General features: G+C 41.9%; 1 protein-coding gene across 1 annotated transcript in view; it reads right to left on the bottom strand.

The window, feature by feature from the left end:
• The window catches only part of NKTR (natural killer cell triggering receptor), a 48668-nt gene that overhangs the window by 6603 nt on the left and 21449 nt on the right, over nt 1–20616 (bottom strand). Inside the window, 10 exon segments of the mRNA XM_064162383.1 lie at nt 274–333; nt 1515–1610; nt 1850–4795; nt 5939–6084; nt 7618–7705; nt 9909–10064; nt 10613–10680; nt 10682–10836; nt 12467–12612; nt 13897–13926. Of these exon segments, the coding sequence (XP_064018453.1) occupies nt 274–333; nt 1515–1610; nt 1850–4795; nt 5939–6084; nt 7618–7705; nt 9909–10064; nt 10613–10680; nt 10682–10836; nt 12467–12612; nt 13897–13926 (3891 nt within the window).

Below are 20616 nucleotides of genomic sequence, written 5' to 3'. Positions count from 1 at the left end.
AAAGCCTGGCTGAGGCACTTAGTGCCATGGTCTGGCTGATTGGCCAGGGCTGGGTGCTAGGTTGGCCTGGATGAGCGTGGAGGTCTCTTTCAATCTGGCTGATTCTGTGGTTTTCAGCTTTTTGAAGTGTCTTACATTGTTTTGCTTTAAACCAAGTTGCTACCATGAAATTGTACATTCTGAAGTACCACAGACAAAGGGCTACTCTTACTCCAAGTTATTTTTACAGTGAGCATATTTAGTGCAGAGTTTGCATACACCTGTAAGTCATACCTGGATCGGCTGTGATGACAGTAAGAACTACTTCGGGATCTACTTCTGCTATAGGTTCGACTGACAAAAAAAGACAAGAGACACTTTAAGTTAATCAGAAACAAGTGCTGAAGGGATCGGGGAAGAGGGGAGGCAAGAGGAGATCAGTGAGTCACAGAATGACAGAGGTCGTTAGGGACCTCTAGAGATCATCTTCCAACCCCTCTACCACAACTGGTTCACCTAGAGCAGCTGTCAGGAGTGAAAATGTTTTGCTCCCAATTCTCCATCCACACTACAAAACACTAAACAAATCTTGTCCTTGCCTGTTACCAGAAAAAAAATCCATAACAAGGCCAAGTGTAGAGCCCTGCACCTGAGAAGAAATAACCCCCTGGCCCAGCACTGGTGAGGGGCTAGACCTGCAGGGAAGCAGTTCCATGGAAACAGATCTGGGAGTGCTGGTGGACAGCAAGTTGCCCATGAGCCAGCAAAGTGCCCTTGTAGCCAAGGCCAACAGTCTTCTGGGGTGCATTAAGGAGAGCATGGCCAGCAGGTTGAGGGAGGTTCTTCTCCCTCTCTGTTCTGTCCTAGTAAGGCCACATATGGAATGCTGCATCCAGTTCTGGGCTTGCCATTTCAAGAGAGAGAGAACTGCTGGAGAGAATCCAGCCAAGGCCACAAAGATGCTGAGGAGAGAAAGTAGCTAAGACAGAGAGACCTGGGGCTGTTTATCTTAGGGAAGAGCAGCCTGAGAAGGGGTCTCCTCAATGCTCAGTACAAGCTAAAGGGTGAGGGGCAAGAAGATGGGGCTAGGCTAGACTTTTCCCCCTGTGGCTCACAGTGGTAACAGGCGTAAACTGGAACCCCGGAGGTTCTATCTGAACATGAGAAAGAAACCTCACTGTGAGGGTGCTGGAGCCCTGAAACAGGCTGCCCAAAGATGCTGTGGAGTCTCCTTCTCTGGAGGGATTCCAAGCTCACATGGACATTGTGATCCTTGTCAAGCTACTGTGCCTGACCCTGATTTAGCAGGGGAGTTGGACTAGATCTTCAGAAGTCCCTTCCAATGCCCACACCATTCTGCAATCCTATGAATAGGAATTTCTCAAGTCTCGCTCTCCTCCCTTGCGTGTTTCAGACATTTCAGACTGCAGCATACACAGCAGAGCACATTTCCAACCCTCTCAGAGCCCAAAGCACTGGGCTAATTTACTGGGTTTGTAACACAATTCAAACTATCTCCAGTTAGAGAACCTTACCTACGACTCTTGTAACTGTGGTAAGAGCTACTTCGACTTCTTGACCGATCTCTACTGTACCATCCTCTGCTTCGGCTTCTTGAGTAGCTTCTTGACCTAAAAATATCAATGAATAATTTTGAAAAGCACAAAATAGAACAAAACTGAGGCAAAGAGCAGCAGAAAACGGGAAACAAAAGCATTAGAAAGCTAAGTAAAAACTTTCTTCCATACCAGCTGAACAATCCAGTGCTGTTATGAAGGAAAACACTGAGTAGAAAAGAAAACCAGACCCCCAAACCATCAGAACTGCCAAGTTAACCTGATAGGCTGTGGGAACAGCACAAAGTTCTTACCTATATGAATATGTAGAACTTCGAGATCGACTTCTTGAGTGACTGTAAGATATGGACCTTGTTCTGTGTCTGGATTTAGACTCAGATTTACTTCGTGACCTACTGAGGCTCCTGGATGGGCTCTTGTCATCTCGACTCGGAGATTCCTCCTCGCTGGAGCTCTCTTGGTTCCTTGGCCTTCTATTTAGCCGTGCTGTTTTTCTGACTTCATCAAAGAGAGAGCCAGGCCTGACTTTATTTTTAGCTTTTATTTCAATTCTTAAACCTGCTGGTTTAGACTCTGGAGTTGAAGTTACGACCTTAACTTCTGCAGCAGTACTAGTTGCTGCTGGTTGTAAGTTACCAACGCCTTGCAAAGGCTTCCACTTGTTATCTATCATATTGCTTTGTGTATTATCAGTAATTTCAGTTTTTAAACTACAGTCTTTAGCACTAGACACAGGGACAAGGTTATTTTCTTGTTTTCCTGTTTCTTTCTCTTCTGTCGTGTTAATAATTTCCATACTATTGCTTCCTAGTTTGACAGCATCTTGTTCAGGGCGCTCAACTTGTAGCTCTTTGCTTATAGCAGCACTTAAATCCTGAGGTTTAGCAGTGAGAATGACAGGAGACAAAGTGTCCACGTCAGCTTTCCCTGGTGAGTTACGGTCTGGAGTACAAATCTCCATGTTGTCATCTGTTTGAATGACATCTTCCAAGCCGTTCTCATTGCTTTCTTCTGCTTGTTTCATCTCGCACTTGCAAGCGGCCACGTTTATTCCTGAGTTTAAAATGCTGGCTGAAGAGTTTGTCTCAGCACTGTCTTTATTAAGGTTACTGAGATCTGGCAAGGCATCACACGTAGTGCTTTTACCTAAAAGGTTTTCATCCAGACAAGACTTCTCACCATTTCCCATTTTATCTTTGACTATTTCATCCTTTTCATAAGCTTCTGTTTTATCCTTTATGTCCCTGCTAAGCGGCTTTTCTTTTTTATCCTCCTTGGTAACCGGCTTTTCGTCGATGTCGTCATCATCATCTTCTTCACCAAACTCCAGAGGAGGCTGCCAATGAAACGTTTCTTTTCTTTTCTGAACTTTGTGTTTCTTCTCCTTTTTCCCTTTCGATTTTTCTTTTGCCTTCTTGGAATGTGCTTTTTTAAGTAGTTTTTTTGATCCACGTTTGTGTTTCTTTGGCTTCCCTCTAGTGTTTGTTAAGCTAGAACAAGAGCTCTCAGATTCAGATGATGATAACTGCTTGCTTGTCTTCAGTGTACAGTCAGAATCCAGAAAGCCTTCTGAAGAATTTGATTGTTTTTTGACCTTTTTATCCACACTATGTTCTGTATCAGACCCTGATGAAGCCTCTCCTTCTTCTTTACTAGAGGAGGGTCTGGAATCTTCCCTGTTACACCTCCCCTCTCCTCTTTCAGAATTTGATTCGGAGTCCCATTTACTGCCTGCATAGGATTTTTGTTTTGTGGCTGCACCACTCCTAGGCTGCTCAGAAGACTTCTCCTTGGCAGACTTCTTTTTAGCGTGATCAGAATCCCGCTCGTGCCTGGACTTCTCCTCCCTTCGCTCGGAACTTGAGCTATTTTTATCCTGCTTCTGAACATCTCCTTCAAATTGCAAGCAGCCTTCTTTTTCTTGCAGCACTTTCGCTTTGGCAGAACGCTCACTGTCAGTAGAGAAGTTTGAAGATGATAAACTGTCACTCTCTTTCAATCCTTGAGAAGATTCATCATAGTCTTTTGTAGACTTGTAAGGCAGAGTACTTTCAGAGCTGGTTTCTTGTCTCCCTTTAAGAGGCCGAGCTTTCTGATCACTCGATGTGGATTTTCTTTTGCTCCTGCGCCTATCGTCATCACTAAGGGAACAGTAAGATGTTGAGTCACTGGAGCCTGACCTGTCACTGCGGTATTTACTCAGTGATGCTGATCTGCCAGAAGAATGAGATTTTGTCCTAGAGCTAGATGGACTCCTAGACCTTGTGTAAGATCTCGAGTACGACCTACTTCGAGAGGATCTGCTTCTTGACCTTGGACAACTATCTGAGCTCCTGTCACTATGGTACTTGGAGTAGCTGCTTCGATCGCTATCTGAACTCCTCTGTCGCTTACGACAGGAGGAAGAAGTGTTAGCCTCTTTAACCACTACTAAATTGTAGCTAGTTTGTGTGGGTATTAAGTGGGTTGTTTTAGCTTTCATTTCCTGAATTCGCTCATAAGAAGGCTTCCATGGTTTCTGCCCAGGTTTCCACCTCGAAGGCGGTGGACTATCGCTCAAAGGTATAACAGGGAGGCTTTCTGGGACAACGGGTGGTACAACCACTTTATCACTGGGAAGGACAACTGCTCTTACAGGCTCGACAGTCTTGTTCAGCTTATTTTCACTTAGTCGTGTGGAAATATTCCGTGGAGAATTGGAAACTGTCTTTTGATGCCTGGAGTTAGAACTTGACCTTGACCTACTTCGAGAACGTGAGGATTTAGAAGGTGATCTTGACCTTGAACTTCTTCGGGAGTAAGATCTTGATTTGGATCTAGATCTGGACCTGGACCTGTAGTATGACCTAGTCCCTCTGCTTGATACAGTTGATGAGCTCTGGTCATCTTTATCAGATTTAGACCAGTCTCTTTTGGATGAATGTCTAGAAGATGAAGAAGAAGAACGAGACTTCCTCTCACGATCACAAGATGACTTTGTCCTCCTGTGGAAGGAACGAGAGGATTCCACATCTGATGAGGCTGATGTTTTCTTCTTTTTTGTTTGTTTGTGCTTTTTGAAATGCTTCTGCTTTTTTGATTTCTTTTTGTGTTTCACCTTCTTTTTCTCTTTTCTATGCTTTTTGTGATGGCTAGAATATCTCACAGTACTAAGATCAGAGTAGCCATTATGTGACCAAGACCTTGATCTCCGGGATGCACTTCTTTCATCCCATCGGCTTGTACACGGGTCACTCAACCTAGAAAACAAACAAGATCTGGAATTACATCACTCTCAAGAGCCAGGCCTTTGTAAGAAATGAAACAGCCAGCATCAGCACATTTTGCATGTTGCAGAACCTGTGTTAAGAGACTGAATGTTTTAACCCCAGGTAGCCAGGAAAGCCAACGGCATCCTAGCCTGGATCAGGAGCAGTGCGGCCAGTAGGACAAGGGAGGTTATTCTGCTCCTGGACTCAACATTGCTCAGGCCACACCTTGAGTGCTGTGTCCAGTTCTGGGCTCCTCAATTCAAGAGAGATGTTGAGGCACTGGAACATGTCTAGAGAAGGGTGACAAAGCTGGTGAGGGGCCTGGAGCACAGCCGTGTGAGGAGAGGCTGAGGGAGCTGGGGGTGTGCAGCCTGCAGAAGAGGAAGCTCAGGGCAGACCTCATTGCTGTCTACAACTCCCTGAAGGGAGGCTGTAGCCAGGTGGGGTTGGTCTCTTCTACCAGGCAAGCAGCAACAGAAGAAGGGGACAGAGTCTCAAGTTGTGCTGGGTGAGGTCTAGGCTAGATGTTAGGAGGAAGTTGTTGGCAGAGAGACCTCCCCTGGCACAACTTGAGACTCTGTCCCCTTCTTCGGTTGCTGCTTGCTTGGCAGAAAAGACCAACCCCACCTGGCCACAGTCACAGGCAGCTGTAGACAGCAATGAGGTCATCCCTGAACCTCCTCTTCTCCAGGCTAAACAATCCCAGCTCCCTCAGCCTCTCCTCATAGGGTTTATGTTCCAGGCCTTTCTCCAGCTTTGTTTCCCTTCTCTGGACACTACTAAATTACTGAAATATCTAAGATGCCACCATCAGAAACAAGTCTGATGCTTTTCTCTGTGTGTTCACCTGATGTCACATTAGAAAACTAGAAAGGATTTAAGCAAGTTTTTCACTTTCAATTTTCAGGATTTAAATGGAACATGTTAACCACAAGCATATTTTCATTTTTGAAATCATCTATTTAAAAGCTGAGTTGATGTGGTGCTGTGGGACATGGTTTAGTGGTGGTGTCAGCAGCACTGCATTAGCGGTTGGGCTCGATGACCCTAAAGGTCTTTGCTGACAAGGTTGGGTCTATCAAAGCTTGTGTAAAAACCCAAGACATTATAAATTTGTAGTAAAGATCTTACTTATCTCCTTTGCTCCACTTCTCTCCACTTGGAGGTCTGTATGTTCGTAGTCTCTGCATCTCCTCTTTCCAGTGAGGAGGAGTCTCGCTGCTCTCATCATCATCGGATTCAGAGCAGGACCGTGACCGAGGTGGGGTGTGATAGCGCTGTGGAAGCAAAGATTTGAGTTGAGAACATCATCTTCTTTAAAAGAATGGATAACACAGAAAATGCAGTGTCTCCTACAGGGCTTCTGCATGCACCTGCATAATACCAACTGGACAACATTAATCCACACAAAGTCCAGGAAGAAAATGCAAGTTCTGGATTTCCTGCCAAAAATACCCACTTTTGGAATGCATTTATCCTGCCATCAGGAACTGAATGGCTAACTAACTTTTCACACTCTTAAAAGCACTGCACAAATTTTCAGAGGGGCCAGCAGCTAAAAAAAGTAAAAGGAATAATCAAGGAAGAGATCAGGGATTCCCTTTTGGAATAAGGTCACAATCACTGCAGATAATCAACTCTTTTTTCTGGCTACTAAAGCACAGATGTGTCACTTGAGTTAGCAGACACTTAACTGCTTGAGTAAAGACAAGCCCTGTTTCAAAACTTATTGCTGTTCAGAAATGAGAACCCAGTGTAGAACGCATTTCAAGCATAAAAAAAGCCCAAAACAATAAAGCCAAACTTCCATCAAAGTGTAGTGAAGCTTCACCCTTAAAAAATTCTGCTTAGGCACAGCATTTAAGCAGGCAGTAAGAGCTACTTGTGCAACAGAGAAAAAAACTCTACTAGTGCTAACTCATTATGTTCCATTACCCAGTTGGATACACACTTAGGTAAATTCTGTGAGGAAATTAGATGCTTCTCAACTTGATAATTAAGAAAAACATCTGGGTTTCACTCAGTTATTTTGAGCCACTTATAAAAGTAAGCTGTGCTAGTTTGAGCCTAGCTAGAACGTTTTGCTGAGAAGGATTAGATCCCAGGCTGTGAAAGAGAAAACAGTGGTGATGTCTACTTCACTCATAGGCTTGCTGATATGTATAAGAACAAGAATCCAAACATAGATAAGGCACTTCTGCTTGGGAGCTCTGGGCTGCATTTCTCTCTCTAGCCTCTCTGCTGTCTCTCTGATTAATCCACTTTGCTTCCTAACCCCCTGGCCAAACCTCCATTCTTCCTTGGGACTGGGGTAAGGTTGAGAGGGGTGGGAGAAGGTGGAAGGGCAGTTGGGAGCCCCTCCTGGGGACTCAGGTTTCTGGGAGGGATGTTGTGTTCCTCTATTACCTTTTACCTTGTCTATTTCTGTATATAACTGTATATATTGTAAATATCTGCTTATATATTCTGCTAAGCTGTAAATAGTAAGTTTCACTCAATTTCCAGCTGAGTCTAGTCTGGGTGATTTCCAAAGTGTGTTGGGGGGCAGGGAACACCCAAACCACTACCTAAGCAATATGTGAAAATAAAATTACATACTGCCCCTCACAATAAAAACTGAAAGCTGTACTGGTTTATTCAGTTAGAGATAGAAGGCTTTAAGACATCCTGTTGACATTGAAAAAGATAAAGATAACCTACCATAAGATCTAGAACTTCCCTATCCTTTGAGTTGAAACAACAACTACTCCAAAAGCAAGAAAAAGAGGCTTTTAGAGATGAAAGGAAGGAATAAATAAGTTGTCACATACAATTGTGCCTCTTCCTTTAATTTTTCGTCCAGATTTAGAGACTGAGGGTTTCTGGTCACTGAGAACTGGTGCAGCATCAAGAAGTTTCCTGCATAAAATATGAGCACATGGAAATAAAAATACAACAAACGATCACAAAAAAAATCCCACACTGACTTAGACCAAATTTAACTTAATCATGCAAAATATTCATCTTTCCTTTATTTTTTTGAGATGGCAGAATTAAGAATTCAGTGAATTCCCCTCGAAGTAAAGCAAGGCAAACAGTTCTGCAACAAAATGCACATCAATACGGACTTGTTTGCAACCAAAGGTGTAGCTGATATGGAAATAAACTACAGCTATGAACTTGCACTCTGTGCACTTGGCTTTTCTAAAGAGATTAATTTGTGCACGGGTGCACAAATGACAAAAACAGTGTGGAGAGATTACTTTCAGGACCTCAAGGGTTAGAGTTCTTAGGTTCTAAAGCTATCCTCTCTCTGCAACAAGAAGAGGTAATTTGGCACTCCTTTTTACAGTTTGTGTACTATTCTTGACAGAAGCAGTTACCAAGGTTTGGGAAACATCATTAATCTTTCAAGAAAAGGCTTAAAGGGGACTAGAATATTAACTGAAATAAAAAGTCCCATCCCAAACAGACTTTAGAGGTCTATGCCAATGTAATATATCAGCTCACCTGAGTTCAAAAGCAAAGAAACTTGATCGAAAAGAATCTAGCAAGGGTGCAAAACACAATTGGAAAGTAACTTGTGAACTCATGACTTCCTTTGTAGGAAAAGATGATTTTCTCTCATTCTTAAATATGATGTGGCTCATAAAATTCTGGTTGAGTGATTTTGAATCAAAGTTTCATCTACAGTGTATGATGGCACTTCCCTATGATAAGCTGAGAAAGTTAGGGTTGTTCTGCCTGGAAAAAAGAAGGCTCCAGGGAGATTGAGGATTTCCAGTACCAAAAAGGGGTCTATAGAAAAGATAGACACAGACACTTTAGAAGGTCCCATTGTGACAGGATAAGGGATGATGGTTCAAAGCTACAAGTGAGAAATTTAGGTTACAGAGAAAGAAGACGTTTCTTACACTAAGGGTGGTGAGACACAAACCCAGGTTGTACAGGAAGGTGGTAGAAGCAATCCCTGGAACCAATCCAGGTGAGGTTGTTTGAGGCACCTTGAGTGCTGTGTCCAGTTCTGGGCTCCTCAGTTCAAGAAAGATGTTGAGGCACTGGAATGTGTCCAGTGAAGGGTGACAAAGCTGGTGAGGGGCCTGGAGCACAGCCCTGTGAGGAGAGGCTGAGGGAGCTGGGGATGTGTAGCCTGCAGAAGGGGAGGCTGAGGGCTGACCTCATTGCTGTCTACAACTACCTGAAGGGAGGTTGTAGCCAGCTGGGGTTGGTCTCTCCTGACAGGCAAGCAGCAACAGAACAAGGGGACACAGTCTCAAGTTGGGCTGGTGGAGGTCTAGGCTGGACGTCAGGAGGAAGCTGTTGCCAGAGAGAGTGATTGGCATTGGAATGGGCTGCCCAGGGAGGTGGTGGAGTCACTGTCACTGGAGGTGTTCAAAAAAAGACTGTTTGAGGCACTTGGTGCCATGGTCTGATTGACTGAGCAGGGCTAGGTGCTAGCTTGGACTGGATGACCTTGGAGGTCTCTTCCAACCTTGTTGATTCTACGATTCAAAGATGTCTCTGCTGACTGCAGGGGGTTAGATTAGTTAAACTGTAAAGGCCTCCTCCAATTCAAACCATTCTATGAACTTGCTAAGGTTTATACTGCAGAATTTCTTCTGGAGTTATTCACTTTTTTGTTTTGGACCTTCTGTAACTGAGTTGAAGGTCATAACACATACGAACCCTAAGGATTAATGAAACTAAGTCACAGTATCACAGTATCACCAAGGTTGGAAGAGACCTCATAGATCATCAAGTCCAACCCTTTACCACAGAGCTCAAGGCTAGACCATGGCACCAAGTGCCACATCCAATCCTGCCTTGAACAGCTCCAGGGATGGCGACTCCACCACCTCCCTGGGCAGCCCATTCCAGTATCCAATGACTCTCTCAGTGAAGAACTTTCTCCTCACCTCAAGCCATTAGATCTCATTGAAAAACTGACACAAGTTGTAAGGACTATTCAAAGAAAACTGTAAAAAGGACAATCAAATTACCTCAATTAGAACTTCTGACAGTAGAGCCATCATTTGCTTTCAGCAGCAGTTACAGAACTTTAGCAGGCAAGGTTTATGCATTGTTTCCACCAAATGAACATAATAACAACAATGTTGCTTACGGTTCAGGTTCCACATTGACAACAGGCACATCTCTTCTTAGCAAAAATCTGTTTTCAGGCACTGGGGGAATTTCTTCAGGACGTACCACAGGCTTGTCCCTCTTTGCACTAACATCAGCTGCTTTTTCTGTTACATCGCTCTTGTCAGAAAGGCTGCTGTGGGTACAAAAGGGTGAGAACTCAAAATCCAAGTGTCAACTGATAAACACCACTTCTCAAATTGAATACTAAATCAAGCCCATGTGATGTAATAGATATGATAGCTTTACAACCAAAATGTGCTTCATTAAGCAACCCAGTTTAGGCTAAGAGGAGGACTGTGCGCTGTTACTGGAAAGAAGATACAGATCTTGCTTTGCAGCAAATAAGTTTTGCTTTGATTTGCCATGAAATATAACAGATCTTTGATGCCTCATTGATTATTTGCCTGATGTCTCACAGGTATTTTGAATCTCACAGGTCTTCCAAGTCCCAACTACTTTAACATGTTGAGACTCGTTTCAAAGTTGCTCCAGCTTCTTGCTACGAACACCTTAAAAATCTTCCACAGAAATACTCTCAGCTTTATGGTTTTGTTCGTTTACAAAACCAAGCATCAAAAGCTAAATTAAATAGAAGCATTTTCATATGTGTTGCTTGAGTATTTCATGGAAACAAAGCAAGAGTTTCTCAGATTCCTCTGAAATTTTTAAGAGATTAGTCACCGTCTTTGGCTTGAGGTTCGCTTGCACCTTGGATCCTCTTTCTTCCTCTCTTCCTTTCTCCGTTTTTTTTGACTGTTTGGCTTTAGCTCTTCTTTTACGTTTTCTCCTTCTGCTTCTTTCATTTTCATCTTCACTTTCAGATGAAGTTTCTGAAGAGCTTGATGCACTGGAGGAGGAGTCTGAAGCCTCTGACTCAGAACATACTTTCCTCTTCTTCTCCAAAGCTTAAAAGAGATAGATTAAATTGACAGCGTTTAGAGCTGCATGGGTGTGCAGTGTGTCCATACAGCACAAAATAGAGTTTTATCCCTATTAAAGAAGTTAGGTAACTGTGCCCTGTCAAAACCCATACCAATAAAATCATACAAATACTTCCCAAAGCTAGCTGTAAAACATTCCTGAAGGTAAACTGTAAGAACCTCCATGCACAACTTCTACCATGTAAGACACAGCACTGCAAAGCAAAGCAATTTTTGAATGAGTACCACTAAGCTTTATAAGTTGACCAGTTAAAAAAAGGTCATTTCTGTAGAAGACAAAGCAGAGGCAACAAAACTTTGGACAAAGAGTCAAAGTTTCCATTGCTCATTTCTCATTTCTAAAGTTTTGTCCTTCTCTCCTTTCTGCTTCCTCAAGCTTTTGCATCATCTATTCTCTTGACTTCCTCTAAAGGACATAAATAGCCATATTATCCTTAAGGAAAGTCAAAAGTGAAGTAGAAGATACAAATTTAGAACACTCCACTACTTTACAGCAACTGTTCAAATATATTTAAGATAATTCACAGTATCACAGTATCACCAAGGTTGGAAGAGACCTCACAGATCATCAAGTCCAACCCTTTACCACAGAGCTCAAGGCCAGACCATGGCACCAAGTGCCACGTCCAACCCTGCCTTGAACAGCCCCAGGGACGGCGACTCCACCACATCCCCGGGCAGCCCATTCCAGTGTCCAATGACTCTCTCAGGGAAGAACTTTCTCCTCACCTCCAGCCTAAATTTCCCCTGGCGTAGCTTGAGGCTGTGTCCTCTCGTTCTGGTGCTGGCCATCTGAGAGAAGAGAGCAACCTCCTCCTAGCTGCAACCACCCCTCAGGTAGTTCCTTCCCCAAGAAGTCTCACAAGAAGGAAAATGCTGACTGCACATACTGCATGCATTACCATCACATCACCTTAAAGGCAGCCAAAGGATACCACACAAAATTTAACTTGAAGAAAAAAATATGGTACTGCCTCCACCTTTCAGAGTCAGAAAAACAAATTCTAATTATTTTTTGATAAGCCACATTAACTTCATGCATTACTCAGGGTAATCATAGAATCACAGAATCAACCAGGCTGGAAGAGACCTCCAAGATCATCCACTCCAACCTAGCACCCAGCCCTAGCCAGTCAACCAGACCATGGCACTACGTGCTTCATCCAGTCCCTTCTTGAAGACCTCCAGGGACGGTGCCTCTGCCACCTCCCTGGGCAGCCCATTCCAATGCCAATCAATCTCTCAGCCAACAACTTCCTCCTAACATCCAGCCTAGACCTCCCCTGGCACAACTTGAGACTGTGTCCCCTTGTTCTATTGCTGGTTGTCTGGGAGAAGAGGCCACCCCCCACCAGGCTACAATGTCCCTTAAGGCAAGACACAAAAGATTTAGGTCAGAAAAAACCTTCTCCCTTCCTGTGCCTTCATTACACCACGACTTAAGTTGTTAAGGCTTGTAAGAATGAATGAAGATTCCAGAGATGTGACCACAACGACTTTTAGACATTTGGGCATTCAGACTTTTAGGCATTTACTTTTACACTCTCTGAAAGGCATATCAACATTGAGTAAAGTTCAGGTGTAGTGAGCTTACCATCTTTGGCTGATTTGGTAACGAGCACCCCACAGTCAATAACTCGCACGTCTGCATAGGGTCTACTTGCTGTATCAGTTTTCAGATTTTCTATTTGTTCTATTACTTCAAACCCAGAAATAACCAGTCCAAAGACAACGTGAACACTGCAGAAATAAAACATTTGGAAAGTACAAATGTGCTGTAGTTATTTTTCTGGCGAATTGCGGATTTAAAAAGCCATTCTGAAATGGAAACATTCAGCTCTTAAAAATGTATCTTACTCAAACCCAAGATCTTTATTACTCTTGCATTTACAGCAATGCCAGGATTTCATGCAAAGTGAAGCACAGAATCAGAGAATCAACCAGGTTGGAAGAGACCTCCAAGATCATCCAGTCCAACCTAGCACCCAGCCCTGGCCAGTCAACTAGACCATGGCACTAAGTGCCTCATCCAGGCTTTTCTTGAATACCTCCAGGGACAGTGACTCCACCACCTCCCTGGGCAGCCCATACCAATGCCAATCACTCTCTCTGACAACAACTTCCTCCTAACATCCAGCCTAGACCTCCCCTGGCACAACTTGAGACTGTGTCCCCTTCTTCTGTTGCTGGGTGCCTGGCAGAAGAGCCCAACCCCACCTGGCTCCAACCTCCCTTCAGGTAGCTGCAGACAGCAATGAGGTCTGCCCTGAGCCTCCTCTTCTGCAGGCTGCATACCCCCAGCTCCCTCAGCCTCTCCTCATAGGGTTTGTGCTCAGGCCTTTCACCAGCCTTGTTGCCCTTCTCTGGACACATACTCCACTTCAATTTGAGAGGTATACTTGATGTCACTCTCCTCTCTTCTACATGGGCAGGGTAGACAGATCATCATTACTAATCCATCCTTCTATTTTTAAAGTTCTGTGCAACAGAGAGATCAAGAGCCCATATATAAAGATGACAAAGAAGTGCAGTTTTCCCCAGAGAAGAGGCATTTATTTATGGGTCTATACAAACCCAGCATGCAAATTCCCAGTGGCATTGCAAGGACAGTTCTAATTAATCCCCAGTTTTGTTCTACCACATCACATTTCTCATTCCTTCTTCCATTTGCCCCATAATTTATATACCCAAGAACTAATAAATTTTGGGGATAAAAACATACCACAAGAGACAGCATTATCCAAACTTGACATTTCAGCTCACTGATTTATGGACTGAGGGCAGCAACCAGCTTTAAAAAAATGTCAGGATTTAAGAACTCCCAAGTATTTGAGCAGCTTCAGGAAGCAAGCTGCAACTTGAAAGTTTTATAGGACTGAATCTTTTGTTTTCCATCTTGTTCTGTTGTATAATCTTTCACAGAATGAAGACTCTGCTTCCCCCATTGTCTACTTTCAATAGAACAAAAAGACTCACAACCTTGAAATTTTAGTCATCACTGCAGAAGCTATAAAGGATTCTTACCCATCGAGATGAGGAGCAGGTTTTGTTGTTCTGTTTGACAAACAGCAAGATGGTAGGATGGTAACAAAAAAAAAAGAAGAAAGAAAATCAGAGATTCAGATGAAAAAAAAAAGAGAGAAGAATGGCACAGAAAAAAAAAGGGGGGGGGGGGGGGAAAAGAGATGAAGGTAAGACACACAAAAAAAAGTGAGAAAATCCAGTTACATACATGGAATTCAACTTGACAGATTATTATACACAGGCTTTTTTACACTTTCACATGAAATCTGTTTGATGCTTAGCTAACTGTTGAGTACTTGAAAACTGTACCAAGTATCACTTTATGCATGCAATAAGTAATTTTCAAGTAAGTGCCTTTAAATACACATTCAGATATAACTCACTAACATTTTTCATCTCAGAGGAGATACAATTTGGCACTCAATAGTGGGTAACTAATGGAATTTAAATGTTTCTGAAACTGTTAGGTTCTTACATTACAAGGTCATAGATTATTAAAAAAAGAGAGGAGTTATTATATGTGATAAATTCTCTGCTTCCACCCCCTCACACTTCTTTCTTACTCTCTCTTTACTTGATTGGCCTCATGACTCAGAATTTGAAGCAATACTTTTTATCTTTAACCATCAAGACTATAGCACTTAAGCTCATGAGCTCACAGGCTTCCCAAAAGCACAATGCAAGCAGACATTAAGACACTACTCTACAGTTTATTTCTGTGATAAACACGGTCTTCAGCTTCCCACATTGAGCTGTTTCTAACCTGAAGGAGAAATGCAACTGCATTACATTTTGTAGACTAGCCTAAAAGGCATTTGGAATTATGCCCAATTTCTGACTTGACTTCAAAACAGGATGTTCAAGGCTGTGCATCCATAACACTATGCTATGATTCACCTTGCCGATGATACTGCTACAACCTTGCATCTCTCTACATCCTCTTCCAAAAGAGAAAGGGAATTATTTCTATATGTGAGCCACAGGGAACTTTGCTATGCAAATTCAGTAAGAAACATCAGAACTTGCATTAATCTTACATATTGGGGAAGAAAAAAAAAAATCAAATGAAAATTTGCATTTGAAGCTATTTTAACACTGGAATATTCTTCCTCTCCTCCCCAACATTATCTTGCCTTTCCAGCTTTCTTCAAATGAACTCTCCTCTCTCCAAATAAATGATGAGATGCCTTTTCTAAATTTACAATCACACAGGTGTGGCACAATGAACTCACTTTTTCACTGCTGTAAGAAAACACTATTTTTCAAAGCACAGAGCTTCACTCAAATGTGGAACTACTAGGTCATTAAAACACTGCAGTGCTGGAATCCATGCCAAAAGCTGGAACTGTGAAACAGGAGTGTTTACACTCATTTTTTTAAGTTTGAAATGCAAGCCAGCCCTTCCACTCCCATACTGCTAAATAAGAAGAAAACCTCTCTGGTTTAATACAGGGAAAGAAATGTTATCCAGACATTTAATTTCTCAGTGGTGGTTTTGGGGGTTTCTGGTTTTTTTTTTGCTAATACAGAGTTAGGCTACAGACAGAAAATTCTTACAGCTTCTCAGGTTCTTTAAGTAAAAGTTAACTGCATTGACCACCTGCTGTTAGGTAACCAGTTGAAGCAGGTTTAATTATAAAGCTGATTTAAAGCAGTGAAAACCCAGAAGTGTGTTACTTTAATGAAACCAGTAATAAACAAGGCTTAGTGCTTAGAAACAGCAACAGATTCAAAGACACTTGAGATGAATGCTGTGTTAAAGTGCTCCTGCCATGCAGCAGCACCACCACTTGTAGATCACTTGAGGAGATCACCCAAGCATGGGCTTTCTTTAGGCTAGCCCTCAAAAAGCAAAGAAAGGGATTGTTGGTTCATTAAAACCCATGCAGAGATTTCTTCCATTGCATTAGCAATTTGACAGATCAAATGGGTAGGAGCTTCTTCATTTAGTTGTTCATGAAGTGACATCACAAAGAAAAGGATTAATCAAGGAGGAAACTTCTCAGACCCACAAGGAGGAGTTGGGTGACTTAGACACTTCCTAGAGGAAGCAGAAACTCACCTCCTCATTGTGCTCTTGAAAGTTTTTTCAACTCAGGGTCAGGGCTGTAACATGATGTTTATTCTGCAAACATGCACTTTAAAAGACCACTTCAAGTTTTCTGGATACATTTTGCCTTTTTCAATCCTTGATCATTCGCTTTGGCTTCAAAACTCAATCAGGAGGAAACCTACTTAACTGCCTATGCACTACAGAAACCTGAAGTTGGGAGGAACTCCTCCCCTGAAATAGTGCTCTATGAAAACATTTTGAGACAGAGCTTTTATAATGTGAAACATTGAAAAGCAAAAGAATATATTCTATTATCCAAGTTCTCCACTTAAAGATACTGCTGAAGAGAAAAACATCTTTGATAAAAGCATGTTATCACCCCCTCCCCCCAAGAACTCCAGTCCTAACACAGGATTCAATACATGTAACAATATGATCAGAGGAAAAAAAAAAAAAACCAAACCAACCAACCAAACCAAAACCAACAAAAAAAAAAAAAAAATCAAGAAAGATAAAAACAACAAAGAAGAAAAGGAAAGGACACAGCCTTAGAGGAATGAGACATTACCTTTGGAGCGCACGATGTAACACTGTTTCTGTAAATTTTACACAAAAATGGCAGAAATAAATTGTAATACATTTTCAGACAAAACTGAGTCTATGTTTTATTCAATACAAAGCTTTAAAAATCATTATTAAACCAAAGTTGTACGCAGAACAAGGATGCCTAAAAAAAGAGGGCTCTAAATTTTCTTTAGGAGGTTAAGGTTACTTTGAAAACTGCAGTTAAATTCTCCTTAAAAACAGAACAAAAACAACAAAGAAACAAAACAAAAAGAAACCTACAGATATAACCTGCTTGCATCCAGCATTATAAAGGTAAGTGGTTAGGAGGAAATTGTGTACTATCCCTTCCCTCCCCCCGGCCAAGTCTCAATCCAGTACAGTGTTAGAACACAGACACGACTTTAAGCAGGTGAGTAACTGGTTGCAATGGGTTTATTCACATGCCTGCAGCTGCAGTAAATGTTCAAATGCTCTGCTGAACCCAGTCCTGTGAATATATTTCATGGATTGGCACTCCATTGCTCACGTTTTGATTTGCAAATGGAATGGGATAAGTCAGTAAGTTTACAACTCAATAACGCCTCATGATTAGCTGCCACCTCCCTTCTATGATGAAGCTGTTCTATACATGAGGAAAATAGATATTTTCTTTAACATATGTCATTGCTTGTGTTCAGAATTACAGAAAACGTATTACAGATACAAAAGAAGACAAAGCAAATACACCAGCTAATACCAAAACTCTGCTCTGGTATAATTCTGAACAGCAGCAATGGTTTCAAGATGCATTAGCAGTTGAGCTTAACCATACTGGGCATCTCTTCCTCTTCCCCACCAATAAACTATTAGCTCTTAATTAAGTCTCTGCATATTCAAGCGTTGAAATGGTCTGTTTGTTATTTACTGCACACAAAAGTATCTTGTGAATGCTCTCACATGGGCTGTGCTCCTTAAAGCAACTTTGGCTCCAGCCAATGGGCCCTGCCTGCATGCTAGGTGCACATGTATCACTTTTGCTCAAAGATAAGGCAATCGTCAGCCCCTTTCTTTGACATTTATAGCTGTTTCCTTTGCTGATAATTGTTCAGTAATTAGTTCAAAGGTATTTCATTCTTAGCATTAAAAAAACCCACCAACTAACTGTGGATAAGAACAAAAAAACCCAACCTGGTTTGGAAGACCAAAAAGACTGGAAAAATGAATTAACTTTAAGAAGCTGATGAAAACCATTGGTAAAGTCAAACCAGAAGTCCTCACCATTTATTTTATCTTTCATTTAGCAGCTCGAAGTGATTAGTTTTGAGAATGTGCAGCTAGGCACCACACATCAAGCTTTTTAGGAAAGAAAAAAGCTGTTTAGTTTTGTGCAAGAAAGCAGAGATTGAGAGGCACATTACACCAACAACACCCTCAGTATGGGAAAGTAAATAAATAAATCTAGCAGTAAGAGCAAAACAGCCTCAGGTTTTAAATAGCTTTTGAACACAGAGGCAAGGACCCCCAAGCATTTGAGCTGAAAAAAGACACGACCTAGGACTCCTATTTAAGTTGTTATAAGGATGAATTCCTCAGTAAACTACACAGCTAAATAACAAGGCAATAAATTAATCATTACACAGGACTTCCCACTGACAACAAAGAGGTTGGCGACTTCATTTTGGCCTCCTATTGTTTTCTTTATGCTTCATTCCACACTTCTCTTTTTCCAGTAAGTGCAGCTTGACAGCCTTTGTATGGAAAAGGAAGCAAAGCCCATGCCAGCATTTGTAGGCTCAGGAGTCTCACTGTTACAGTACTTCATGTACTCGTTTTTCACAAGAGTTGCACTTCTTTCATACTGCAACTTTCCTTGCTAGCAGGTTTGGGCATGATGGAGCTGCTCTCCTGAGACTAGAGACTAATACCTGAGAATCACAACACACTGCTTGAGAAGAACATCATCCAACTAGCAATAATAACCACTAAGCTGGAACATCCAAGAACAGGCTGACTATGCTTCCTAAGTCAAAATCAGAGACCTAAAGACAATAGCTGTGTATGCACAATGCTCTGGATGCACTTCCTCAATAACAGTGTTACTAATAATCATCATCATCTTTTTGACATCATTTCAGAACAGATATAGGAGTATATAGAAAAAGGAAGTGGTTCCTGCCAACCTCTACCCTATCCTTTGAATTCCATATAGAATCACAGAATCAGTCAGGGTTGGAAGGGACCACAAGGATCATCTAGTCCCAACCCCCTTGCCATGGCCAGGGACACCCTACCCTAGATCAGGCTGGCCACAGCCTCATCTAGCCTGAGCTCTGTGGTAAAGGGTTGGACTTGATGATCTGTGAGGTCTCTTCCAACCCTGATGATACTGTGATACCTCCAAGAATGGGGCCTCAACCACCTCCTTGGGCAACCCATTCCAGGGTCTCACCAGTCTCATGGTGAAGAGCTTCCTCCTCATGTCCATATCTCAAATTCCATCATGAACAACCGAAAGATTAATACACTCAGGTAGTGTTAGAAACACTTGCTAAATATCTGATGTTTCTAAAAGAAGTTACTCACAGAAAATAATTAAATCAAAGTGGTGCTATCTGAAAATACAAACAGCCCATTTATAAGGTGGTGCCTTCTAGCTGTCTTCACATGTCTGCAATAAATTGCTACAACACATCTCTTTGGGGGAAAAAACCTTTGAAATTCTACTATTTTACAAAGGCTAACACTATAGAAGGATGGTTTCTGTATCCTTTCTGCTGGGTTTCAACAAGATGCCTTTCTTTAGAGTAGGCAATGTTTCATAGACACACAAGGGAATAGACTTGGCCTGTTTCAAGTCCTTGTGTATGAGACACAGAATCCTTCCTCAGCTAAACATTCTCCTTTCAACCCAACTCCTGTTCACGTAAGAAAAAGTGGGAAGAATATCAATCAACAAGCACTGAACACTGCACTTCTGGCTCTACCTACACACACTACTGACTCCAGTCTACTTTTCCATCTTGCCAGTCTGTTTCAGTGCTTTAATTTCTGTTTATTCATGTGATACTGACCTCACTGGAGCTTCCTAACAATACTCACAAGGTCTTTTCCTTGTCCAGTTCTCTATTGTTGCTTATAAATGCTTTAAGCACACTCATGGCAGAGAAATTCTTGATGAATCAAAGAAAGCTGACAGGATTTTAGCATGGGCCAGATGTGTGTTTACATTAAGGTTAGTCTGGAGCTTCTGTTTCAACAAAAATGGCCATTGCAGCTCAACTTTCACCACTTCTGAGGCATTGCATGGAGTCGTGTTGTGACAAGCTTGTTAATGCAGTCTGCCTAAGAGATGCTCCCTAGATATTCCCAATGATGTACTTCTGTGGTAAGCAGGGAAAGCACTTCTGCTGAATAAGCAAAAGGGTTCCAATCAGGATTCTTGGTACTATTTTAGCCCTGCATGAATAAATTCTTATAAGAAAAATAATCAATTTGCCCTCCTGATTATCCACATTAGAGAAGTTATGAGAAAATAAAAAGCAAGCAGAGGTCTAAAGGACTTTGGATGGAGATGAATGACTTCCCTTTCTATAACATGAATCAATAAACAATTACCAATGAAACAATTAAAACCTGAAGGCTGCCACTGAAGACTGCCTTTGACACAGTTTTCAGGTGGAAAACATTTTTCCTAGTGGTGAACTACTGAGTAACTGTGTGTTCTTGAGTGCAAGAAACACATTTTAGTTTCAAAGAGCATCACTAAAGGAAGCAAGCATCCTATTAAAAGAAAAGCTGCACAAACATATAGTACATTCCCTGAAGTAATCAGATAAATGTCACCAAGCAAGACTAACTGCTCCAATACACTGCATTTTCAAGTTAAGGCAGTAAAATCTTTAGTAGTTGCTTTCTGCTTTCAATCTTGAAACTCTCTATCTTACGAAGCAGAAACAAAGGTCCACCATTAAAATCTGAACAAAAAGAGATGGTTGAGCTATGAGTTTCACAGCATAATAGCACAGCTCGAGTTAACAGGGACCTTTAAAGGTCATCTAGTCCAAACCTCCTGCATTCAGCAGGGGCATCTTCAACTAGAACAGGTTGCCAAGAGCCCCAGA

The sequence above is a fragment of the Pogoniulus pusillus genome, chromosome 23, assembly GCF_015220805.1.
Source record: "Pogoniulus pusillus isolate bPogPus1 chromosome 23, bPogPus1.pri, whole genome shotgun sequence".
Taxonomy (NCBI): domain Eukaryota; kingdom Metazoa; phylum Chordata; class Aves; order Piciformes; family Lybiidae; genus Pogoniulus; species Pogoniulus pusillus.
The sequence above is the reverse complement of the archived record's forward strand: the minus strand, read 5'-3'. Positions and strand labels throughout refer to the sequence as shown.